Below are 27,076 nucleotides of genomic sequence, written 5' to 3'. Positions count from 1 at the left end.
AGTACAGGCTGTAAAGTAGGCCAACTCCAACCCGGAGCTATCTCTCCTACTCTTTCTCTGTCACACATTTTACTCTGTGTGGGTGTGAGCGTGTTTTCGGGACCGGGCGTGAACAGCTGTAGTAGTCGTGACCGCGTGCACGACGTCGGCGGCGCGCTTTCGTCTTCACGTCGAGGCATCGTTTCAGCACCAAGGCCAGGGCTCGCGGCTAGAACAATAGGCGGCTCCGCGCACGGTGTCGCCTAGGCTACGTCTGAAAAGTATCACCCGCAAACCATCGCTCTGGGAAACCGATTAAAAATACTTAAACTGCTCTACAAATTCGCTTTGTCGCTAGAAACATTGCAAGTAGCAGTGGTAACATTAACGAACTGTAGCTATAAATTTAATTCAGTAAATTGACGACGATATTCTATTTTTTCGTGTGAGTACGGCGAGCAAAGTTAAAGACGGTCCCCGGGAGTTACGTCACAGGCTAGCAACCGCTTTGGTGCGAGGAGGGGGGAGGGGGAGAAAGAGAGTAGGGGAGATACCGGTAAAGGACGTGAAAAGCCATCCAGCCGTTGGACGGGTGAGACGCTGCAAGAAAACAGAAAATACCGACAATTTTAAGTGAGATTAGTCTCCGTTGACGGTTGGAACAGTAACGGCTTGGCCGAAAGAGGCTGTTACAGAGTACAACCAAGTTTAAACAGTTGGAAGTTACCCGAATTTAAGCAGCTGTTAGCCGTAATCACTTTGTAATTTAATAGGAATTAAGAGTGGACTTTCGTGGAAGTGATAACCAACGAGCTAGGTCGGTGCACTCTGGATTTCGAGAAGTCGAGAGGTTGGTTAAGTTTCAGTGGGACCGGTGACAAGCTGCGGTTTGAGCTCACCTGCCAGGGGACTCTCCTCCGATACCTCCAGACCTGGAACACGGAGTTTTTTTCTGTGAAAACACAGCCGAGCCTATAGTTGTCTGTACAGCGAGGAGGAGGAGGAGGAGGAGGAGAAGGAGCGAGAGTAGAACGGCAGGCACAAAGAGCGGAGAGCATCCAGAGAGGGGAGGAAGGAGGACGGGACGGAGGGAGCGCGGCGAGGACAACAACGGGGACCCAACGGAGAGCATCCCTCTTTAATTTCTGATCAGCACAGGCAACACTGTGCTCGTAAAACATCATCTGTAAACGGTAAGCGCTTTAATGTATGCGCCCTGTGTATTTCCTTGTGTTGTTTTGTTGAGATGTGTGTGCGTGTGTGTGTGTACGTGCGGTTGTATATATGTGTACGTGTGCATATGTGTGTGTACATTGAGGGGAGATCGGACAAAGAGCAAGGGAGCCCCATGACATCCGTGTGTATGCTCTAACCTACAGCTGGCTAAACAAAGAAACCGCTCTATTGCAATGATTTACCCCCAATCACGCTGTTTCTTCTCTTTTTTATGTGTAGGGATCCTGAACGCCGTTTATCCATCAAAAGGTAATGCATGCTTACAGATATTTTCTATTTATTTATTTAAAATTGGGGGGGAAAGTGCCATTATTGTTTTTTGATTGGCTAATTAACATTTGCATAATTGTTTTGCCAGAAGCCACTGGAGCCCTTTGTCATCAGACTGGGCAATAAATACTCAAAATAATCAAGCAAATAGTCTTTGCATTTATTTACATAATTGGGGCACGCATTTTATAGTCTAAGAGCATATTCAAAATAATATATTTTATTAAGAATTTTTGTTTGCAATATTTTTTATTCTTCATTTCTCAGCTGGAAATATTCTAATACTATTATAAATGTTATAAACACAAGCCTCTAGGGAAATATCACGAAAATTATTGTAATACCATAGGAGTTTTAAATCTCTAAAGTGTATTAATTATGAACTGGTTATATACCATAAGCCACCAAAATGAATATTTTTAGTTTTATTAATATGATTTTTGATCTGATCTGTTTTTGTTTTGTCTCCATCTTTTCGACTGTGACCCAAAGACTCGTCCAGCAGTTTCTCCTCTCCAGAGATACCTTGCTCCTGATCTGTTTGCCCCTCAGCCCCTGCAGTACCCAGTTGCCCTCTCCACTCTGTCCCGATGAAGGAGGCTGATGCCATCAAGCTGTTCGTGGGGCAGATCCCCCGGAATCTGGAAGAGAAGGACCTCAAGCCTATTTTTGAGCAGTTTGGCAAGATCTATGAGCTAACTGTGATTAAGGACAAATACACTGGCATGCACAAAGGTAGGTCTCGCCGTTATAACACAGCCTAAACATAGAGAGACAAAAAGAATGGTTGATAGCTAGATACTGGATAGATAGGCATGTGACAGTAAGGCAGATAGATGGGTGGATTTTCCTGCGCTGAGTGTCACACGTCTCCATGGAAACTGTCACACCTCCTCTCATCTTCATCTCCTGTTAACGCTGCAATGTGAGATCATGAAGGCAGGCAAAAAAAAAACGTAGTTACTACATGTGTGCTGTGAATCAAAAGCGCTTTTATGCATGAGTTAGATTGTTTCAAAACAACTGGGTGCCTATCTATGTAGAAATGTATTGAAATTTGTGAACATGCTTGTTTATATTCCACAGAGTAGGATGCATCAAGGTGTAATGAATAGGTTCATAGTATATGATCTATAGAGTTGTGAGCCTCCTCATTATGTTAATGATTAGGAGCCTTTAAATAATGGCCAATTGTAACAAAATATAAGGAATAAAATGTAGCAAATACACTCTCTCTCTCTCTCTCTCTCACTCACACACACTGACCTGGGGTCCTGTGTGTTATGAACCAGATTAGGCTGTATGCTCCAATCAGTGTAATGGGCCTGTAAGCCTGGGTGACACAGGGGAAAGAATCTGTTGTTTTGAGAATCCCCACGGTCACAGTAAGCCCCTCTTAAAAGCAATGAGATGGGCCATAAGATGCATGTGTGTCTGTCTGTCTGCCTGTGTGTGTGTGTGTGTTGTATACTTTCCTGTGTGCCAGAGTGTGTCTTGCCTCTCTGTGTGTACTTTATTTATCTTATGACGTTATGTTGAGTCATTCTCAGTTCTTCAGATGTCCAGTCTTGTGTGAGTGTTTCTTGCCTAATTGTCAAATCTTGTCTTCTTTACTCTGAATCTACATTAGTCTCTCTGAGATGTCACCAGGATGCTAACCTGCTGCTAATCTTGTTGTCTTAGTGCTGGTGACAGGTGTAGTAAACAGCTCTGGCCAGCCAGCTCTGCTACCTACCCCTCCCTCACACACACAGACACAGGTACAGCACATAGGAAAACAGAGGGAGTGTATTTGGAGTGATCGTGAAGGCATGCATAGTGGTTGGTATAGAGCAGGAACCTGACTGTGCCCAGCCTGTAAGGCCTTGTTAGCCCTGCGCACATGTCTGTGGTGCTGTCATGTGTGCTGACTCGTGCCGTGCCGTTCTGAAATGTGCCGTGCCGTGGAGTGTCCTTCTCTGCTCTAGAGTGCATCATCATGGTGTTGTCAAATATAGTTGCAGTGCATGAATATACATTTTTTCAGTCTTCTCTCACAATTAGCCTAGTGATAATTCAGAATAGGTGACAAGTAATCAGGGAAGGCATCAGAAAAGGAGACATTTAAATGATTTAAATGGTGGGTGGCTGTGTGTGTTTGTAGGGTGGTGATACAGAGACAGAGATAGAGAATGACAAATTTTAGAGCCGCTCACTGAACTTTTCTACCTTCGCCCCTTTTCCTTGTCTTCTTCCATCCCTCTCTGTCTGACAGGATGTGCGTTCCTGACGTACTGTGCGAGAGAGTCGGCGCTGAAAGCCCAGAGCGCTCTACACGAGCAGAAGACGCTACCAGGGGTAAGTGCACATCACAAACACACGCACAAACATGCATCCCCAGACAGTACATGCTTCACTTATGCAACAGCACAAGCAAGCTTGCATATACACTCACATCACACGAGCCCCCTCCCCTCCTACATACACACTGCCATCTACCTTATAAAAACACACACAGAAAAGTAGCCTCACATCAGTGTGTGTCTTTGCTATTGGAGGTTCAGCTCCCATTAGTAACACTGTGACATAACTCAGCAGCCAGCAGGCGTCTTGCTGCTAAGGACAAACACTCCCTCTCACTGGAGACACATAGGGTACTCTGTGAGCATGATCATCTCCATTTCTTTGTCTCTCTCTGTCTCTCCAGCTCTCTATCGGTCCCCCCCGTTAGCCTCCGGTGATAGCTCCTGTCTAGAGAGTGTGTGTAATTAATGTGGCCATTCCCCTTTGTCTCATCCCAGTCTCCCTCAGTCTCTCTAGTGAGGGATCGTGTGCTGCGGCTGGGCTGGGGTAGGACACTGTTCATTATGGATGGGGCGCTGTGTGAGATCCATGTCTGTCTCATAGGCTGTACCTCTCTGTCGCTCCCTCGCTCTTTTTTTTCTCTCTGACCTGGTTTCTGCTGCAGTTAACAATGGATTTTACAGTAACTGTTTTGGAACATTTTGCAATTCTAACCTATTTCGTAGACCAACAGTAGTGTTAACAACTACCCAGCACAGACAGAGTGCTGTGAAAGTATAGGACGTTTTTTTTTTAAAAGACATTTTCCTGGCTTAATCTAACTTTTGATTCACAGTGGTTATAATGGAATAGTGAATGTACCTTTGCCATCTCTGAGGTTTTTCTCTGTCTCATTCTCTCCATGTCACTCTACCACTGATCAGAGTTTCAGCCCCTGCACCTTCTCTCGCAAGCTGGGGTGTTGATAAGATCTCTGTGAGAAAATGGTTGGAGGAGAGCCTATAGAAAAGAGTTTTGGGGGAGGGGAAATGTTCTGACCCACACAAACACAAATCCCTCCATACATATGTATTGCAATCATGTATGTTCTTTTTTATGCAGCTGGGGAATGCCTCCACACACTCATACATAAACACAGCATGTTGATAACGATATTAATCCAATTAGGGCTTACTAAGGGATCTGACCTTTCTGCAAAAAGCACCTTTCTACTGTCTGCTGTGTCTTGCTCCTCTCTCTCGAGCTGCGCTTTCCTCTTTGACTCAATCCTCTGACCCTTTCCGCTGGGTTTTACTTTATCCTTTCCTGTTGATGACTGCAATAACAGGCTTGTCATAGCAAAAGGGAAATTATCCATAATCCTGCTTCATGATCACATAGTGACAGTGACTTTCCAGATGAATTCTGTAAAATATTCTGGAAACATTTGCAGGGAGGATACTCATTAGCAGCTCAGATTTACTAAAGAGCCAGCACACAACAATCAGAAACACCATTCCCCTGAGGAAGAGAAGTGCTGAAACGAGGGTGTGGCTGTTAATGAGCAGCATTACTGTTTCTGCATGTGGCTTTCTTCAATTTGGAGTATTTTACCTTCCCCTTTGGGGTTTATGAGAAAGAGATGTCATCCCATATTATGTGAGCCAAAAGTTCTCAGAGGAAAGTACTCACAAGAATATGAAAAATCATTTGAAGAGGACATTATTTTAGTCTTAGTTTTATTTTATCGATAACAATAAATGATAGCTGTTTGCAGTTTTTAGCCCTCACAAATGCCTTACCTAATTTCATTAATAATGTTAATCACCCAGATATGTTAACTGCTGATTGATTTTGATGTAATTTCTCAAAGGATAAATCAACATCTCATATAATTCCAAAGAATTATTTTGGCATATTTATTTTAACCTGTAGGCCTCTACATAGTGCAGCAGCTCCTCTCCCTGTATCTTTTCTAAGGTTTAGTTCTGCTATCAATTTCCGCTACCTGTCTATACCCTTTCTCTATCCCGTATGTCTTCCTTCTTTTTCCTATCCCTCTCTGGCAGCTGCCTTCTTTGACAGGATTTAGAAATGACTTCAGAGGATTTCTCCCTCTCTTTCACACATCCCCCCATTGTCCCATTCTTTTCTCTCCCTAAGAATTACTTTTTCATCTCCTTCCTTATTCCTCCTTTTATTTTCCCCCCAACGCTCCATGCTTCCCTTCATTCCATTTTCACCTCTTTTTTTCCCCCCTCACTCAAATCCACTCCGTCCTGTGTTCAACTCCTCCCCTCATGTCCTCCACTTTCTCTGCACCAGTAGAATATGACAGAATGTTCCCTTCACTACCCCCAGTGCTTTCATCACATGCTCCTTTCCCTCTCTAAAATCTCTTCATGGTATCCTTCCTCTCATCCCCCCTTTTTCCCTTCCCGCTGTCTTTTACTCATTTTTTTCCCTCACTGCACACTCACCCTTCCTCCTCAGATTCTCATTTCACAGTCATTTATGGTAACCCTTCTCCTAAGTCCTCCTCTCCAACGTCAGTCCTTCTCTCTCTACCCCCCACCCCCACACCATCCCCTGCAGCAGCTCCTCTACCCCTTGTCTCATTTCCCCTCCTCTTGATTAGTTGACCCTTTTGACCGTTTCACACCCCCATCTCCTCCCCACCCCAACCCCCCCTCTCCTTCTTCCCCGGCTCCACTTGTTAAGCTGCATGATTAGTTTCTCACAAACTCATTTTCATAGTCAGATCCTGGGCTCACCGTGGGGCAAGGGGGCTGCGGTATGGGTGCATGTGTGAGTTTGTGTGTGTGCATGTGCATGGTAGTGGGATCTTGGGATCACTCTTGCAGGCATTGGTGGAAAGTCAGGCACCTCATGCAACTGTAATAGAACTGTAGCATCACACATTCATATAGATGCGATTCTCTTACGCCCATGGCCAAGCAATTAAAGTTTGGTGACAAGTTCAATACTACTGAGCACTCCTGCTGCTCTTGTCTGTCACTCACTGATGGGATTTAACGCTGATTTAACAGTTAAAACCAGCCACTGGAGGAATGAATGGAGAGACTAACTATAACACAAATGTCCCCATACTACTTGCCTCAGCAGGGGCAGTAGACTGTCAGATTGTAAAATGAGGAAAAAGGACAGAGGGATTGAGAGAGAGAGAGAGATGAACAGATGGTCTTATCAGAGTGTCCTGTGCCTTGTGTTTAATTTGGACACAGAGAGAGAAGAGGAGCACAGAGGGAGCATGAGATGAAGAGAGGGAAAGAAAGACAGAGAAAGAGAGAGAGATGCATTATATTAGTCACACTGGCAGAAATTTAACAGTGCAACCACCAGCAAGTCCCACTGTAGCATACAGATGTTTTAGTGCATTAGATGTGGTACAAAGATTCCCCCTGGGATACATCCACATGAAAGAGCTCATGTTTAGCTGTAGCGTATCAGAGCTTATTTGCACTTGAAAATTGAATTTCTCATTTGCATTTGCATGCATGGGTTACACCAAATGGGAATGATGAGAGACATATGCAGTGGGGTAACAGGACAGGAAAAATAAGAAAATAAACAGGACAAGAAAGCATCTGCATCAAGGAGTAATTTTTATTTATTTTGCCACAAGATTCAAGTTTATACTGGTTATGATTTTCATGACACACTGCTGTTCAGAGGTTCAGTGGTGAAGTGAGTAGTGTGTGTCTCGTTAGTGCAGAGATGGTAGCAGTCAACGCTGACAACGCGTGTCCAAGGTCATAGGTCAGGGCTTAGCCTCTAGTCAACAAATTCAAAAGGGCTGGTCTCAGAGCTGTAAAACTGTTCTTCCAGGAGAACCATTAGAGGGACATGACAACTCCCATGAGTGTTTGGACCAATGTTCTAGTATAATGCTTTTGACAGAATGGTGACGAGGGATGGTGAAGTGACAGTTTTGTATAATTATTATTATGGAATTAGAGCTGATACAATATAATGATGTCCATGTTGTTAGAGTAATGTGAGTTGGTATTACCACGTAAGCCAGTTGGATTTGCATTTTGTGAGCCTCCCAAACTTGTGTATCATTACCAATTTGTCTATATCTAAGCAAAAAAGCAGGTAAAATGTGCAATCTATGATTAATAATCAGAACACTTAACCATCTTACAAATTTTAGTGTTTCCTTTCAGTAGTTCTCAAAGCTTTTTTCATCTCAGAGACACTTAGACACACACACAGCACTGACAGTCCCTGTATATATGCTTACATGCATCAAAATAATACATCAAAAACATACTGCACATGCTCACTAATAAATGCACATCCTCGTTCATACTCACGCAGAATTTACAGTAATCATTCATACAACTGTCCTTGCTTCATCCTAATCCTCCGAATCCATCCTTCCTCTCCCTCTCTCTCTTTTCATCAGGCCTCACTTCACTCCCAGCCCTGTTTAGATTTTAACCTCCTATCTACCCCCGCTCTCTGTCTATCGCTGTATCTCTCCCAGGCCTACTGCTGCTGTATTTCCTCCCTTATCTTTTTCTTTTGTTCTTTGCCTTCGGTATCTCTCCCTCCATTTAATCTGCACTCTCTTCTCTCTGCATTTATCTCTCCCTTCATCTTTGTCCTACTTCAAACACAAGTGTTCGTACACACACATGGACACATACATGTACACACAGTCACACACACACACACACTTGCACACATCTGTTTGGTCACGCTGGCATCTGCAGATCTCAGTGTAGGTGAAATTAAAGTGTGATAAGCAGCTTACCAGGTGTGTGTTGTCATGCTTCACTGCTCTCCAGGCAGCACTCTGCTCCCCTGTTCTTTGATTAGTACCAAAACCAAAGCATACACACACACACACACACACACACACACACATATTATACATCCAATGTCACACTGGATGCCTACTGAATTATTTAAAAGGCAGAAGAAGCGCTGCAGGACAAGTAGTTAACAATAACTGATACAGCAGAGGATCGATACACTTATGAAAAATATAATAAAAGTTTGCACTGTGTATATTGATTAAGTGTGTATGGTATGACAGCATTCGTTAGCCAATAAATTGGAATACTTCCATTGTTGCTGCTGGATTGTGCAAACATGTCGGGACCTGTTATGTATTTTACTGAGCCTGGATCGAAGAAGGAGTGAATTCATTTATGTCCTGGGCTGAAAATGCTATACTTTATATGCATGTACTGTAGGGACTCACATGGATTCAGCTGGGTAGTTGCAAAGTGCAGCAACAGCAGCTCAGAAGGAATACTAGTGCTATTTCTTTACAGTTAGTTGTATCTTAAAGGAAAGTCAAATATGTAGATGTAAACACCACTAACTTCATATGAAACGTGATGTTTTGGTTCACTGACAACTTTTAACCTGTTAGTATGTCTGTACTGTTGCAAGACAGGGAAGTTAGGGACAATCTTTTCATGTGTCCATCTTCCAGCACTTGTAGTTGATGTTTATCAGATCCACTCAGGACATCTAATGTGTGCATGTTGTATATGTTCTGTGTGTGTTTCCATGTGGAATCTAAGATGCCTGGCAGGCAGCCTCCCTATGGGGCGAAGCTATGATGAGCAATTATCCACTAGGGCGGCTTTGTAGGCTAATTTAGCATATTTATGTGGTCAGCAGCACTGTTTACTATTCCCCTTCACTGCTTACTGCTGCATTTTCAATTTAGAACAGACCCCAGCTCCCTCTTTCACTCTCTCTTGCTTTCATTTTCTCTCTGTCTCTTCTTCCTCTGCCATCCCTCTGCCTCTATCTCTCCCCGCCTGATGGGGTTTGTGATGTGTATCGCTTCCCCCCCTCCCTTGTGCTGTTTCTCTATTTTTATCCTCACTGTGTGTGGGATGGGAAGGGAGTAGAGGGACAGGTGTACAATCAAGTGTGTGTGTGTGTGCAAGAAGTAGAGGAGGAGCCAAAGAGAGTGATACAGAGGGGGTATATGCAGAGGAGAGGGGTGTTTGTTTGGGGTTTTGTACAGCTAAGACCAAGAGGGATTTAGCCTGTTTGTTTTAAACAAAAGTCTTTGCTCTGTGTGTGTGTGTGTGCGCAAGCAAGCGCGTGCTTGTGGTCTATGCGTGTGCCTGTATGTGTGTGTTCACGTGAGTGCATTTGTGCATGCAACATGGAGAGAGAAAGAGTGCCTGCCTCATATTTCACCACAAAATTGAGGCAGAATCTAATCATAGCCTCATAAAAGCCTGACCCTGGAGAGCTCCTGCCTCTGTAAGGCCTGACACACACGCACAAACACACACGCACACAGAGGAACATTTGTATCTTGGCCAGTTTGAAAATTATGTTTGCAGGGACACATGATTACCAGGGTATGTGACTGTTCACTGCCAAATCTGTGTCTCTCAGATGCTGAGCTCTAAAGTAGCCCTAAGTTGAGTTGAGTCAATATCACACACCATCTGTTTTGTAAATCCAACCAGCTACAAAAATCTGCAGGGCCTAGTTTCCACACTCATAGAATGAAAAAGACTATTTAGTTGCAATTAACAGTCATCATTATTGCATCTGATGTACTGATGGATGCTTTGTTCCAGCATCTTAAAGCTGGCTTCAGACCCTGACTGAAGCACAGCATGGGCAGCTTTAGCGTGCCCATTAAATCCTGGATTCACATATTGGCTTACTGCAAGCCGCACACTTAAGGTGATGAGTCTGGAAATCAAAGCATGTCTGTTGAAATCTTCATATTTAAAATACATGTAAAAGGTAAGTATTACACATAGACAACTGTAAATTAATTTGACTGATTATTGTAAGCACACAAGGAGAGTGTCTCTCATTTATGTATTTGGGTTTTTAAGGAATTATCAAGGAAGAAAACAAGTGCCAGAAAGTAGAGCGTGCCAAAAAATCACTTAAATGCTGTGACCTTAACAGATGCCCAGATCTCAGCATTTACACTTGGGTAGAGGCTTTGATCATTGAGCAGTGTCACTGATGTCCAGTGCCAGATCATGTAGCAAGCATCACTCCCTTTTTTTACTTCAGTTACTGTAACGTTCACCCTTTCATTTCCATTTCCAAGCACAGATCGGTACACTTTGGTAGCTGCCAAATGCATGCATGTACTGCAACTGTCAGAGTCTATGTGGATGGAAAAACATTGTATTTTAGAAACACTGAATTGAAAGAGGAAGCAGATGCTGCCAGATTAAGTGTTTTCAAACCTTCAATGGGCTGAATATACATGAGCTGAGTTCACCAGTGGAAAGGACAAAGACGCCCAAATTATGCTTCAGTCAGAATTGGATTCTTGATGCTGACTAAGAAATTGAATCAGAAAGTTTTATATTTGACTTCACGACTGTACAAAATATCTTTTGAGATTAAATTTACTTTTTGAATATCAACACAAATGTTTTAAATCTAAATTGGCAGTTACTCAACACCAGTTTAAACCTGGATTTCAAGTCATACAATCCCCTACAATATCATTATGACAAGTCAAGAATGATGTTGGCATGAGTTGGCATGTTTCACTCTGTCCTTGTGAGACTGTTCAGCTAAAACCTACAGCCTGCAATCCAGACACCTTGTCCCAGCATGTAATATTTATATGTCTGCACTGAGATGGACGTATAGAACAGGGCGCGTACGGGGGGGCTGAATAAGTGTGTGAATTCGTCCAAATGAAAAGGGGGGTTGAGAGCAGTGGTGGAGGGCCATGAAGAGGTTTGGCATGAATAGGGCCGTATAGACAGGGAGGGGGCAGGGTGAGACAGGGGAGGAGCAGAGGAGGTCGGGTTAGAGAGAAGGAGGAAACAAGACAAAAGTTTACCATAATGAGCGTGGAGGAAGGGGCAGGCGGGTGGTGTGTGGAAGAAAGGGCTTTTTCTGGGTGGTGGAGGAGTGGGAGGGAGTCCGGGTGCACTTCTGTCAGTTTAAACAGAGACATCTGTCAGAGGGGGGCACTGATGTGTGTCTGCATATGTGTGTGTGTGTGTGTGTGTGTATGTGATTAGGCGGGCAATGGGATGACAGGACTTTAGTAGCACCTGGGGTGTGACCTCCGCTCTGAGGTCCCCTCTCTAACCACACTTCAACCTGCTGTCTACATAATGGCCTTTTCACACTGACCACAGGGCAAAGCTGGAGCTTTATAACATCAAATTACACTGACGTACATCACCACACTTCACAAAGCTCTGTCCAACAACAGAGGACAGGAGAATAGGCCGGCAGGGCTTATACAGCTCTGTGCTCTTTGGTGTGTTAATGTGTGACAGGAGCCCTGCTTTGATAATGCACTTTTGAGTCATGAATGTGGGTCTATACCAAGTAAATTTAAAGTATTTGGATTTAAGTTTTTGTTTAAACAAGTTTAGGATTTGTTCATTTTTTTAATTTTGAGAACATTTTAAGTTATTGACTGTAAAACTATGCGCACTTCTTTACTTTGTGTATATGGGTTGTTACATTTTAAGGTTAACAGTTGAGATTTATCAGATTTAGATTATATAACTTCTAATTAATAAGACAGAAATGTAATCTTTAGGCATACCATATATGCTGACTTTGCACTGGTTGTATGAGTACATGTTTCAACTTTGATACTCAAAAAACTTCATCCTTTGTCCGTTCAATGCCACTTTCCCCTTCGTTATAGAGAAAATTATGAGGTTAAGTAAGATGTAAAATCACGAGGAGTTAGTAAAAGACAGCAGTGAGAGGATTTAGCGAAATTTGACTGCATTAAGGTTTTAGATCTTGTGATCTGATCCTAAAATACTTCTGTCTTGGAAGTGATCAGCTGGATATCTATCATGTAGGTAAAGTGAGTGCCACCTAACACAGCAAACATTTTAGAAATTTAATGTCTATTAGTCTAAAGTAAAATAAAAAAACACACTGCCATAGATTAATTTTATTCCTGTGACATGCACAAAAACAGTTCAGCTAAGCTGTGTGAAGAAAATACAGACCATTTGCATATTTGTCTTGCCCTAATTTTATGGGATCCTGACTAACGCTGTAACTGCCTGAGCATCTGAAAACGTGTCACTGGCTCCGTATTGAATGTAATCTCAGTGAATATGAGATTTTTGCAATCATGAATTTGTATGGCTTTGAGCAGCCTTTTTAATTCAACAGCTCATTTCCCAAAGGACTTACACTCCCTAAAATAGAAAGAAGGTCCAAGTGCATAGGTCTAACAGTTATCCGCTATAGTGCTACTGGATTATGTTGGACTAAATCCAAAGGATCAAATTTCAGTGAGTGCTTCACTGCTGCATGCAGAATGTTCTCATTGGGGTTTGACAAAAACAGCATAATATTATAGGGATCAACAGGATAGTTAGTTCTGCTTTATGCATGGTTTGATGCCATTACTATGGAGAGTGATAAAGAGAAAAAGAAGGCGAGAGAGTAGAGAATATGTTGGTAATCCATGCTCCAGTAGAGAGGCTGATGAAGGGTTAACTGCCAGATAAAGTAGTGAGCAGAGGAGAAGGAGGGCAGACTTCTCAGGTGTGAAGAATGGAATGAGAGAGATAGAGGGAAGGAGGGATGAGAGCAGGGGGATGGGTCGCTCAGGAGCTTGTATTATGGTTGCGGGCCCCCGTTGCCAGGCAACCGAGCCGAGCGAGATGCCAGGTTGCTAGGTAACCTGGGGGATGCAAAGCCTTAACGTGGCACGATAGAGAGACAGGAGAGAGGTGGGGTGGAGCTGTGCTGCTGGGCTGCTCCACCTTCCCGCTCACTCTCTCTCTTTCTTTCTCACATCTTCATCCAGCGGGAACTCATAAACTGATCATGGTACAAATTACAGTATCTTATCAGTTTGACTGAAATGTCAACACACTTAAACACGGTACATAAAAAAATACACACTCTTTAAGGATTATTCTATTATTCTAATGTACCAATTCTTTTCTCACTTGATTGTTTCGTTTATTGAATGTCAGCAAACAGTGAAACTAATTTTCAGAGCCTGTTGTAACAGCTTAAAATGCTTTGGTTTGTCCACCAAACAAACACAAAGACATTCTGTTTACTGTCATGGAATAAAAACAAAATATTTATATTTGCCAGTATTTTTCCTATTTTTGCTTAGAAAAACTACACAAATAATTAATTGATTGTCAGAATAACTACAGATTAATTTTCAATCAACTTCATTTAGCTCCATCTAAAAGTGTCAAAATTTCAGAACTTATCTGTTTTTCATAGCTGAGAGAAATGAAAAATAAATGCTCCTGGCTGTATAATCATCACATCCATTTTGCAGGTTATTGTTTGTCAAACTGTTCATATTTTCTGAAAATATCAGCAATCACCAAACTATTCAGTCAAAAATATTATAATATTTTATTTTAGTATTACCCAGCTCTAGTATAACACTACCTTTACTAGAGTAGACATAATGCACTTTTTTATACATGACTTTGCACTGATTAGTTAGTGAAGTAGGTACTATGTCTGGTCAAAATAAAGGTAGAATTATATTAAACATTCAGGTAGATTTAAAAAAAATCTTTCTGTTAAAAACACTGTGTACAATGGTGCTGTTAAGAGAGAAAAATATGGGGTTAACAGTGCTGCTATTTATCTCAATTTTGGCTTTGTCAAATCAACATAAGGCTTCACTACACTGATGATAATGAGTTTGTTGGCCTGCAAGGCATGTTACTGCAATGATGGAGAAACAATGAGAGTGAGAGAGAGAGTGACACGAGAGAAAGACATGAATGAGATAGAGAGAGTGGGACAGAGAAAGGGAATGGAAAAAGATAAATAAATAAAAAAAGCAGAGATGCCCATGTCAGGGTATGGAGGGATTATGGAGCTGAGAGTGGAAAGAGGGGAATCACAGATGGGGAAGAGGAAGAGGGAGAAATAGTGGGGATAGGATAAAAATAGTTTTCCTTTCTTGTGCACTCTGGAAAATGGACATCTGAAATTGTGTGGATGGAGTGTTCCAGAGGGAGATTGAAGGGGGAAGGGTATGTGTGTGTCTGTGTGTGTTTGTGTGTGTGAGGGAAAGAGATATGAAGAGAGAGTGTTTGTGTGTTTGTACACACACATACACATAAACACACACACACACTATTCTCTGTTGTCATGCTGTGCACTGTAATCAGTTTTATATTTCTGTTTGCGGGAATATTTGTGGAGAGGTGCCCTCCAGTGTTTTGTTGGCAAAAAAAGACCAAAATGATAACACTGATTTAACACTGTAGTTTAATCCATGTTCCAAATAGTGCATGCACACACAGATACACACACACATTAACATACACACATTAACACACACCACCACCCCCTACCCTCATGATGTGTTGCAATGGTTTGTTCCACTGATTTTGCGTAGGTGGGGGAGGGGGTAGAATACGATTTGATTGGATAATCCAAGGATTTAATATCCCCTAATCCTGGCACAATCCTCTCTGCATTACTGCAGGGAGTAAGATTAACTGTATGTGTGGAGTATGTGTTTGTTTCAGTGTGTGCAAAAGGCCGGGTGCTCTGGGAGTGGGGGGAAAAGTGTAGTGTATACTGTCTGTGTGTGTGCACATGTGAGTGACATGTTCTATGTTTGTATTTGTGTTGGCACCACAGGATGCAAATGGAACCCGTGTTTGCATGCAGGGTTTGGCCATGCGTGTATGAGCGGACGTGCCTCCACTGAGTGGAAGCGGTCATGCAAGCTCACACATAACCATATATCGCATATCTCGCCCTCATGCATCACCACGCCACTGCTCACATACAAATCCACTCTCCTCAGAGATACAGGAATTCTGTCTTTCGGCGAGGGGCTTCTTTGTATGCAGCAGGATGGATCAAACCGTCGGGCACACGTTTGCAGATGGTTACTGTTAATTAAGACTTAATTGGAACGTGAGTAATTGGAGGATGATTTGACTTGAAAGGAGCGTGTGGCTGTTCATGTGTGTTGGAATAAAGGAGAGAAAGATGGAGTGGAGTACAGTGTGACTGACGAGCAGGGACTGTACTTTATTTGCATTTTTCTCTTGGGCTCAAGGGAATTTTAATTACTCTGCTACAATATAGATTCAGTTCCCTCACCTTCTCCCTTGCCTTCTCTTGCTCAGAGCCAACTTACACTTACTTCTTCCTCTGGATACTGCCCACATCTCTTCATTATACTCATAAATTTCCTGTTGGGCTCTCTTGTTCTCATACATTTTTACTAATACTCAATCCTTGTTTGTCCCCTGTGTTTCATTATTTTACAACTTGCAGAGAGGAAAAAATAGCATGAAACCAGTGAACCATTCTCCAGCACAAATTCTTTGTTTATCCGAAGAGCACAGCAGTCGCCCTTGGCAACCAGCATCCTTGTTTACCTACCCAGTGTGCCGTCATACAATTGCCATGACAACAAGCTGGTTGCCATGCCAATTTTCCGATGCCATTGTGTTGTCTTTGTAGCAGCAGTGTGCACCTCTCACCTGCTGCTTTTCTCCATCTCCTCTTTTTTTCACTCACATCTTTCCCTTTGCATCATGCTGAATTTATATCATGTCGATACTTTAAAACACCAAATGGTCAAACACACACGGACTCAGACACAGATAGATAAGGTGGGATTGATAAGCCATAGTATGTAATCATTAGGTGTTTCTGTTCAGTCTGTTTTACACTCACAAGGATGAGCCTGAATAGGCCTAATGAAGGAAGAAATGGAAGAGGTTGATGGATGGATGGAAGGATAGACAAAGGGTTAGTGGACACAAATCTTGCTACAATCAGCCTGCTCTACAACACAGCCTGAAATCAATGAACAAGACGGGACTGATCGATGAGTTGATGGCGCAAGATGGATGGCAGCGTGGATGGACAGCAATAACACCAGGACTGGGATATGATGGATGGATGGATGGATAGGTGGATGGATGGATGGATGGGTGGATGGATGGATAGATGGACAGTGTGAATCCAAGGTCACAGAAAACTGTTGGGGCCGAGTGTGTATGTGTATTTTCTCTAAGTTTATGTTTATGCTGACAGCTCGAGTCAATAAAGGTGTGGGGTTAAAAATGTACATTACTCCTTCCTGTGCAGACCCACCCTGTGTGTGTGTGCATGTGTGCGTGCATGTGTTTGATGTGAGCATGCACACAGATGTGTGCCTGCTTCTGTGTAGGTTTGTATCTTGTGACTGTGTGTGATGGCCTTGCCTTAGATCAATAGCTTTGTGGTGACAGCTAAGAGCTGATTAATCAAATGTATGGATCAGTCTCTCTCTGCTCTGCCCTCTCCTCAATTACCAGCTTCATTACATTGCCTTAACACCCCGTTGGGACCTTTCTCCATTCTTCCTTCTCATCCCCTCCCTCTCCCTTCCTTCCCCACCCTCCTCCTCCTCCTCCTCTCTGTCCTTTCCCGTCCCCCTTCTCATCTTTAGTTCTTCCCTCTGAGTTTTTCTCCTCCCTATCTTTGAATAACTGTTCATAGATGCCAAGTACGGCAATTCAACCACTATTACTACAAATCACATTTTGACTGGCAGTGAGACAAAGCATTAATTAATACCAACTTAGACTGTGTCACAGCAGAGTGAGGAACTTCAAATGTTATATTAAAAAGTATAAGATGGTTGTTTTGATTTGGTTTTGCAACATTTCAAAGCTTGGATTTAAAAATGGGAACGTCTACACCACAAGCTTCTCTCTTTTTTCTCTCCTTTTTTTTGGGCTTTGCTTTGTGTATCGATATCACTGCCCCTTCTCTCTCCTTCACCTTCCTCTCCTCGCTCCATCCATCCTTTTTTCATCTCTTCTCTTCCTTGCGCTTCTTCCCTCTTTTCATCGCCATCATTCTGCAGCCCTTCTCCTCCCCCACTGCATCCCTCTGGCATTAACACTCTGTCTCATTGCCTCTGTGCTATGACTAAGCACTGTGTGTGTAGTATGTTTTTGTGGTTGCGTGTGCCTTAATGTGTGTGTGTGTGTGTGTGTGTGTGTGTGTGTGTGTGAGAGAGTGAGACAAACCAGTGTGTGTGTAGATAGTATAGGGCATTCAGAATGTATCTGTATGCATGCGTGCATTAACACTCTAGGCAATGGATCTCTGTAGTCGTGACATTTTTTAGACAGAGCAAGTCACGACTGAATCACGCCCCACACCTCCCTCCTCCCCCTCTTTCTCTTTCTATTCTTTTTGAATCATGCTCTCAGGGGCAGCTCTGCTTTCATCCTCCCACTCTCTGCCTCTCTGTCTCACTCCTCATCTAATGCTTCTTTTTCCAGCCTTTCCATTCACTCCCCGGGTTCCTCTTGGCCTTCCACCTGCCCTTTCAGTCGGTCGAAGTCAGTCGGGGTCCCCCAGGCCTCTCTCCCTCTCTGTCTCTCGTTCTCCATCCTTTTATTTTTAGCTGACTGCGCCTGTCCCCTTCACACACTTGTCATCTCATCCCACTACAATTTCTCTCCATCCCTCTCTCTCTCTCTGTCTCTCTCTATCTCTCCCTGCCCTCCCCCCTCCCACAACCTCACCCCCCATCTCAGCCTACTCTTGTCCCTCATCTAATCCGTAGTTCTTCTGTAATCCAGATCAGCTGGCTTGCATTCTTAATCTCATCACTTCTCTATCCCCCCTCCATTCTGTACATGTGTGTGTGTGTGAGAGAGAGAGAGAGAGTGAGAGAGAAGTCAGAGATGGTAAGGTTGTGTGTTTTGACACAGAAAGAGAGCAGCCTGGGACAGACTTCAGACACACCTGTCACCTGCTAATCTTGATTTATCAGGGACTAAAAAAAACACATGGACACACACAATGTTGTAATTAAAGTTTTATACATTTATACATTATCGACTTTTTACCTCCTATGTTTAATGTCCTTATTTTAAAGTTTTATAAGCTATTTGATGAAGATCAGTTCGTCATATCTTTTATCAGCTGAAATCTGGTGTCTCTTTATCTGTTATACCACACTGTTAGGCTGTCACCTTTACAAAAATGTTGTTTTTGTATGTTGTCCATAAATTATGAAATATATTTATAACAATGAAACATATGTCATGAGATTGTTAATTGTGTGGAGATGTCCTGTAGTAAGATAAATAGAAAGAGACTTGTTTGTGTTGACCATCTGTGTTGATGTTCCTGCTTGTTTATTCCTCAGATGAATCGGCCAATCCAGGTGAAGCCAGCTGACAGCGAGGGCAGAGGAGGTGAGACACACACATGAACATACTTACATTCATGTACACATTTCAGTCTTAACAGAGGGAAGGGTAGGTGTCAAGCTAGTTCACACAGAGATGGAAAGTACTCATCGGGGTGCTTGGAAATACACACACATGTACGTACAGACACATATCTCCACTCCCCCCTCTTATCACGTTCGTTGTTCGTTGTAGTCAATACTGCTCCCTGGTGGACAAAAATGGTATCTTCCATAGATTGATATATCTCTACGAACACAACCTGTACAGTCTTATCATCAGACGTGTGACCACTTTAAAGGAAATAACATTTGTTTTTGTATTCTTTTCTTCCACATGTTCTTGGTCTCTCAGAGGACAGGAAGTTGTTTGTGGGCATGCTGGGAAAGCAACAGAGCGATGAGGACGTCAGAAGGCTGTTTGAACCCTTTGGCAGCATAGATGAGTGTACTGTATTGAGAGGACCCGACGGCACCAGCAAAGGTAACACACATAAAAAAAGATAGCACCACAAAGTACCTTATTTCATTTAGTAGTACTTTGTAATTTAATGCAGTCTGTGTGCTTATACTGTTTTGTTGCAGGCTGTGCTTTTGTAAAATTCCAAGGACACGCTGAAGCCCAGGCTGCCATCAACAGCTTGCATGGAAGCCGCACAATGCCTGTAAGTTGCATGCATATGATTATAAATATACAAGACACACGCAGACAAGGTGGGCACACAATACATAAAGTGTAAATGGTTTTCCAGACACATGGGCACAAGTCAGATGGGAGAGTTTCCATTTTATATAGGTAATAATGTAAGTAATACATTAGCTTTGGTTCTGTCCTGGGTATCCTCTATATTGCTAGGATAGGCCTGAGCCCCTTGTGTCTTGTAAAAGGATTAAATGGATAGAGAAAATGAATGAATTAATAAACATGGAGCCTAGTCCCATTGACGCATAGAGAAGATAACACATAACATTAATTGTAATTGCAGTTGATCCTTAGGTCTGTCTCCATCTCTCTCCTCACAGGGAGCATCATCCAGTCTGGTGGTGAAGTTCGCTGACACGGAGAAGGAGCGGGGGCTGAGGAGGATGCAGCAGGTGGCCTCCCAGCTCGGCATCTTCAGCCCCATGACCCTCAATTACCCCGCCTACAATGCCTACACACAGGCGGTCAACGCACAGGCAAGCAGTGCATGCACACACAAACACTCACTGTGCTACACACGCAGACACACACCAAGTTTGTAAGGGGAGTGCTGTGCTTATGAAAGGATGTAATAAGTTTGAAGAGGCTATCAGTGGCCTAATTGGGGCTAATGTTATTACCCAGACAACAGAACATACGTCATCTGGCATTAGCTTTCCCGCAACACACAACCATTAACCCACTGACTCAGGACATAATGGCCTTGTAATTAGATCTCTATTCATCTGTTCCTCCATCACTCCCTCTCCATGTCCCTTCCTCTGAATTTTTCTCCCTCGCTCTCTCTCTTTTTCTCATATCCATTTAACTGTCTCTTTGTCCTCTCTCTCTCTCTCTCTCCCGCACTTTTCCCCCCTTCCTACTTCCTCTCCCTTCGCCTCCCTCTTTTTCCGCCATCCCCTTCCTCTCTCTCTCTCTCTATTTCCTTCCCTGTCTACAGCTTGTCCAACAGCAGGCCCTGGTTGCCCAGTCAGCATACTTGTCTCCCGTGGCAACAGTTGCTGCCGTACAGATGCAGCAGATGGCAGCGCTCAATGCCAACGGAATCATTGCCACGCCCATTACACCCATCACACCGTCCTCGGGTAGGCACAGATACATTTGAATATGTATATTGTCAGACACATGCAGAGGTGCTGTATTGTGTAGAACAGAATTTATTGTAGTTGTAGCTGTCAGCTTATGTTATAGCACAAAAAGTAGAGGTATTTTTATATATATAGCCAGCCAGCATTTTTTTCCTTGGATGCTCTGCTTCATCAAAATAAAAGTTATAAGAAACATTGTACAGTATTTTGCATGAATATAGCAAGCTTACTGCACAAATGATGCATAAATAAGGACCTGTATAGTGAAAGACTTGCAAAAAGAGACTTATTGTCTGGGGTATGATCTATGTCTGTAGGTGCAAACACTCCACCAACTATTGCAGCAACACCTGTGCCAGCCCTCCCTCCACCAATAGGAGTGAATGGTTACAGCAGTGTGCCAGCCCCAACCAATGGACAACAAGCAACAGAAACACTATACACTAATGGTGTTCACCCATATCAAGGTATTTTAATAAAGACAGTGTGTAGAGCATTGCAATTTAGACATTAAACTAAGAAAAGAGGATTTATTGTCAAATTGCCTGTTTTTTTCCCATCCTCACTGACTTTATTTGATTTTTTCACTGTAGCTCAGAGTCCAGCAGCAGCCCTGGACCCCTTACAGCAGGCGTACGCAGGCATGCAGCACTACACAGGTTGGTGTATGGACAGATTAAGGCACTGACCAAATGTAATTTTGGTCTCGATTCTTCAAATAATGTCTCACTAACAATGAAGCCAAGTCTTCAGAACCAAAAGCAGATTCACTGGATTACAGATAGGGATAAAGATTACTTTACTTGATCAACAGGCAGGCTTATGAGGCACACAAACAAAAAAGCAGCTCAAATGCTCAAGTAATTCAAGATGATCTGGCAAATGCTCGTCATATGCATTTGTGGGCAAATAACCAAATGGGATAACAATGAGACTCATACCATTGAGACTCATCCTCTCACTGTGGGCCTGTCTATAACATTGTGTGTTGGAATGCTTTATGGATTGGTGTAAGATATATTAAAAAGAAATGTGTGAAATTGCATAGAGGATATTTTAAAAATCACTTCAGGTGCAGTAAAGACACATATTTGTGGCCATATGTCATGGGACTCAGGCAGTAGGTTAAATCAAGATATTCAGAACACAAGGCCAGGTGTCTGCTATTAGTTTGACCACTTGTTGTAATTTATCTGATTCTAACACAGAATGTACATTAATGGCTGGTAATTTTGAATTATGATTAATAAACAATTAATCATGCCTTTACACCATCTGACATGTTTCTCACATGAATACTATGTAGTAAAGGGGGACTGCAATGTGTGCACAAACTCAGATCAACAGTGTCATTGTTTAGCAGACTTGCTCCATTCAGCTGTTACACTTAATAGTTTTCACCTTCAGCAGGAGACATTCCAGTTCAAGCAAAGTGACTCTATTGGTCACAGCTAAATGACTCCATTGGACACAGCTATGTTGCCACCTGTTGTTTTTACCCAATCAGATTTTGTTACTGTCTGTCTCTCCCAATAGCGGCGTACCCTGCTGCCTACGGATTGGTCGGGCAGCCATTCACCCAGCAGCCAACACTGGTTGCCCAGCAACACCAGCAACCCCAGCAACAGCAGCAGAGAGAAGGTGATGTGACTTCCTGTCTGTCTGGGCCCACACCCTTCTATTCTATGTAAAGTTGTTTATCACAAGGATTTCACAGTCTGAGATCATTTATCACACTGGGTGTGTTTATGTGTGTGTGTGTCTCCCAGGTCCAGAGGGGTGTAACATCTTCATCTACCACTTGCCCCAAGAGTTCAGTGACTCTGAGATGCTGCAGATGTTCCTGCCCTTTGGCAATGTCATCTCGGCTAAGGTGTTTGTGGACCGTGCCACCAACCAGAGCAAATGCTTTGGTGAGACACACAGACGGGGGAGAAAGAGGGAGGGAAAGGAGGGAGCAGATGTATCAGATGGAGGAGAGGACAAATGAAAACGACCGGCGTTGGCTTTGTTGAGGATAAGCCTTTGTGTTAATGTCTGCATCTAAATTAAGGTGACATAAAAGTAATGGGAGGTCTTTTTTCTGTCTCTTCCAGGATTTGTGAGTTTTGACAACCCAGCCAGCGCTCAGGCCGCCATCCAGGCCATGAACGGTTTTCAAATCGGCATGAAAAGACTGAAAGTACAGCTCAAAAGGCCCAAAGATGCCAACCGCCCATACTGAGTGACAACTGAGAGAAGGAAGAAGAAATTAAGAGGTGAGGTGGTGGTCAGGAGGTGATGAGTGACACGACATCAAGGGAAGTGGGGTGTTTTATGCTGGGGGAGCAGGTGGATGATATTAGTTTAGTGAGAAAAAACGTGGAGAAGGTAACTTAAGCTTTGACACTACAATGCTAACTGATGGTAAAAAGTTAAGTGGAGAAGCTTAACATGACATATCAGTGAATATACATTGGGTTACTCATATAAAAGCAGCTTAATCAACTCAGGAAAAGTGAAAATACTAAAATATTGTTTTCCTTTTTATTTTCTTTCACAATCTTATTTATTTTCTTTCCTGCTGTTTTGATCTTTTCCTGAAACGGCAACTTACCTCACCCAAGATCCTTCCGTCCAATCATAATTCACGAGGACCCCATCGCTATGGCAATGGTTGCCTAGTGACTGATAAAGCCCCGACCCCCCCTTCCTCTCGCATTGTTGTAAGTTGATTGGTTGGCCTGTGTTTGGGTTGCTGTGGCGATTGATTGCCTGTGTTGGTTGCCCTTGGCAATTTTTGTTCTGTCACCTCGAGCAACCAGCCATGCGTTGACCTGCATGTCCTGTTGCTGTAGTGACCACAGACTGTGTTTGGTGCATTGTGACTTTATTTTGTATTGACCTGTGCACATACTGATCAATAACTGTCAATAGCCAGGACTGTACTCAGAATCAATTGATTTGATTGGATATTTGATACACTTAATCACTGCATAGTAATTTGATCAATTCTGAAGAAACGCTCGTTATTTTTTTGCAGCTTTGTTTTTGATCAGTTTCTGTAGTGTTCTGTTTGGTGTCATTATTATTTGAACAAATTGTTTGGGTACAGCAGTGAGCGTGGGCATCTATGTGTACATATGTGTCTGTGTTACACTGTTAGTGTGTAATGCGGGAGTGCATAATCTTTGTTGTATCGGTGTACAGAGAGGTTTTCCAGAGGTTTCCATAGCGGACTGGTGAAGAAATGTAGAGCAGCTTAGCAGTGCAAAATATCATTAACCTGTTGAAAAACTAACATTTCTATGATTTTATGTAACAAACAAAAATGGCAGGCCATGCTGGACAAGGGGACAAGTTTAATGACAAGACAAGTGTAAATATGGCTGCTGATCCACAACATGGGCCATACAGTTTATAGGAGGAAAGAACAGACAAGGCTATGTAGATTTATGCAAGTTTAATGACAATAGCACACTATTTTTGGGTGAGCATGTATTTTGTTGAGCTGTACTGTGATAGGCTGAGTTTGTAATCCTGGATTCTGATTTGTTACAGTGTTTGATGTGGCACTTAGTTTTTTGCTCCTTCATTTCTATTTCTTGGTCTCTTTTACATCTTCTGTCACTGCTTTTGTGGTGTTTCCTCCCTCTCCCCTTCACCACCTCCCTCCTCCTCCTCAGTCCCTTTATCTCCTCCTTCTTGTTCCCCCTTTCTCTGCCGAATTCTTTCTTCGTTCCTCTCCATCCCAGCCTCCTCTTTGTATCCCTCTAGCTCGTGTTTTTAAGGTAAAGGGTATGTGGTTGTCATGGTGGAAAAACAAGTGCCTCTTGCTTATTGGAGAACAGCCTTCAACTATAGGAATTCTGGGAGAAACATAACACACAGAGAATATGGGATTTCTTCAGTTTGAGGTAAATTTAATCCTCAGCAAACCCCAACCTTTAATAAAGAGGAGGAGATGTGTAGCTGCTGCTCAGGTCACGGTCACATGGCAGCACACATTATAAATAAAGGATTTTGTTTCTATTTCTAGACAAACCTTTACATAACAAATCCTTGTGGGTAACGAGAAGGTATTTGTATTTGAACCTTAAACCCTGCTGCCCCTACATTAGTCTGATTCAAACTCTCACCCAGAATTTCTATACTGCAAATGCCAGAGAGTGATGCATGTCAGTAGTAGTGTTTGCTTGCCATGATTCAAGGCACACGAGTGCAGCACATGCTCATAAGGTCACACACATAAATAAAACACATTACGCCCAGATACTGGAGCTTTTACAAACACATGCACACACACACCATACCTCCAGACACACACTTCCAGTCACACAAGGACACGAATAATGGATTCTCACTGTATTGAGTTGCATGAAACAGACACTGTGTGTGTATGTGTTAAAGCACCATGATTTATTGCTGTTGAAAGACAGAGCTTTTACAACTGTGAATGATGCCTTCTTGTTTTAACTCACTGAGATGAAGCTGAAACAAAAGTCAAAGCTAGGAGCATCCTGAGGTGCAGTTTGCTGCAAGACGTATGATAGCAGTTCAAGTCACGCCTACAGAGGAGCTTTGTTTGATGGGAGGGGGCATGTTTGTCAAGATCAGACATTGAGCTCCAGTGTGTTTATAACTCTAACATACCCTCCCCCCTCCCTCTCTGTTCCTCTCTCCTTGTTTCACAGGTGACCCCTCAGAGTCCAGCCGAGGTGGAATTCCAGGGTTCATTGTGCTTTCAGACTGTCTGCTACCTTTGAGCGTCCGGAGAGTGCAGCCACACACACACACACATACATACATACTGACACACACCTACACGAATACACATGCACTCTCAACACTGAACCTCAAACGGTAAAAGGCTGATATACAAATGTACATAAAGTGCACAAACACACGCGCACACACACACACACACACACACATTCGCCTGCCGACACTCACACAGATACACAAGGTTTCAGTAATCTTACCCATACAGCCGAGAGCTTGGTTTGACCATAGTCTGTGTGGAGCTTGCCAACAGGGTGTTTAATACAGTTAAAGACAACTCAGACCAAGTGTGTATGGAAGGTACTGATGAAAAATGCTGATATATCACTTCAATAGACTTTAACATGTCTATACCATGTCTATTACATGACAAATATAGAGGGACCGATGTTTCATAATAAAAAAAGAAAGAAAATACAAAAAAGACAATTAAATGAGTAGGTTAGAGAGACTTTGGAGAAAATCCTAATGACCTGTAAATAATTTAGTTTACAAAGAGCAGCATTTAAAAAACAAGAAAAAATGCAAAAAGAATACTACTTTAGATAAACACTGAACAGGACACAGCAACATTATTATTATTATTATTGTTATTATTATCATTATTATTATTATTATTATTATTACTACCACCACTAGTAACATCATCATCTACATAAAGGGATATTACATTCCAAATTGTACAATGGGAAATCACTAACCTATTTTAAATTTCTACTTAGATTTTAGGTGAAACACGGGGGAGGGGGGATTGCACTTTTATTCGGGAGGTTTTAATATTTGAGCTATTTTTTATTTATTTACTAATTTATCAATTATTTTGTTTATTGGGAGAAGGGGTTTGAGTGGGTTGCAATATTTTCATTTTAGAATTTTCTAGAAAAAACCTTTTGAGAGCCTGTTTCTGTCAGACTCTCGCAATCGAGTAATTATAATGTATGTATTAATTATTACAGCAATTATATTTATTTCTAATTTATTGAATCCTGTTTTTGATCCACTCTCTTTTTAAGTTAAAATAAAAAGTATCATACTAAATGTCCTAACATGATTTATTGAGTGTGTATGCGTCTGTATGTGTGTGATTGAAAAAGAAAGACAATGTTTTTAATGATCTGAATTTGAATGATTCAACACAAAAATGCCACAAGAGAGAGAGCGCACATCCACATTATGACCAGGAGGGGGCGTAAGTAAAGAGCAGATAATCAGTCGAAAAGAAAACATTTTCACCCATGTAAAGCTGATGTGCCAGGCCTGTTATCTACTGTATCCATTTATGGGAGTAATCTGCTAATTTCTCAGCAGAATTAAATGCTGTATTTGTTTTATCTTTGAGAACACTGTTCCAGTAAACTCTTCTTACCGTGGGACAATAATTTAGTGTTTTTCCCTTACTGAGCTGTTCTTGATTCAATTAATTACAAGAGAAAAAACGTTTTAGTATCATTACTGAGTTGGATGACCACATAATACATTACTTAACAGGACTCACCAAATGCATAAGAAGTAAAAAATAATTTGTTACTTGGATTCACAACACATGTTCAGCCCTGTGGTTTTCAAACTTTTTAAATTGCTCTACTA

The 27,076-nt window shown here is 42.3% G+C and overlaps 1 protein-coding gene across 1 annotated transcript; it reads left to right on the top strand.

Annotated features, from left to right (window-relative positions):
• The first annotated feature begins 162 nt into the window (after positions 1-162).
• Positions 163-26,528, top strand: LOC108885908 (CUGBP Elav-like family member 3). Its single transcript, XM_018680427.2, has 15 exons — positions 163-1,172; positions 1,435-1,464; positions 1,978-2,220; positions 3,740-3,822; positions 18,896-18,944; positions 19,293-19,421; positions 19,523-19,602; positions 19,961-20,116; positions 20,581-20,725; positions 21,046-21,195; positions 21,322-21,387; positions 22,265-22,369; positions 22,498-22,641; positions 22,825-22,986; positions 25,402-26,528. Exons 3-14 carry the CDS (start codon positions 2,076-2,078, stop codon positions 22,950-22,952), a joined length of 1,380 nt encoding a protein of 459 aa, XP_018535943.1. The 5' UTR covers positions 163-1,172; positions 1,435-1,464; positions 1,978-2,075; the 3' UTR covers positions 22,953-22,986; positions 25,402-26,528.
• The last annotated feature ends 548 nt before the right edge of the window (positions 26,529-27,076 follow it).

The sequence above is a fragment of the Lates calcarifer genome, linkage group LG15 (assembly GCF_001640805.2).
Source record: "Lates calcarifer isolate ASB-BC8 linkage group LG15, TLL_Latcal_v3, whole genome shotgun sequence".
Classification (NCBI taxonomy): domain Eukaryota; kingdom Metazoa; phylum Chordata; class Actinopteri; family Centropomidae; genus Lates; species Lates calcarifer.
This window is presented reverse-complemented; position numbering and strand designations above follow the sequence as displayed.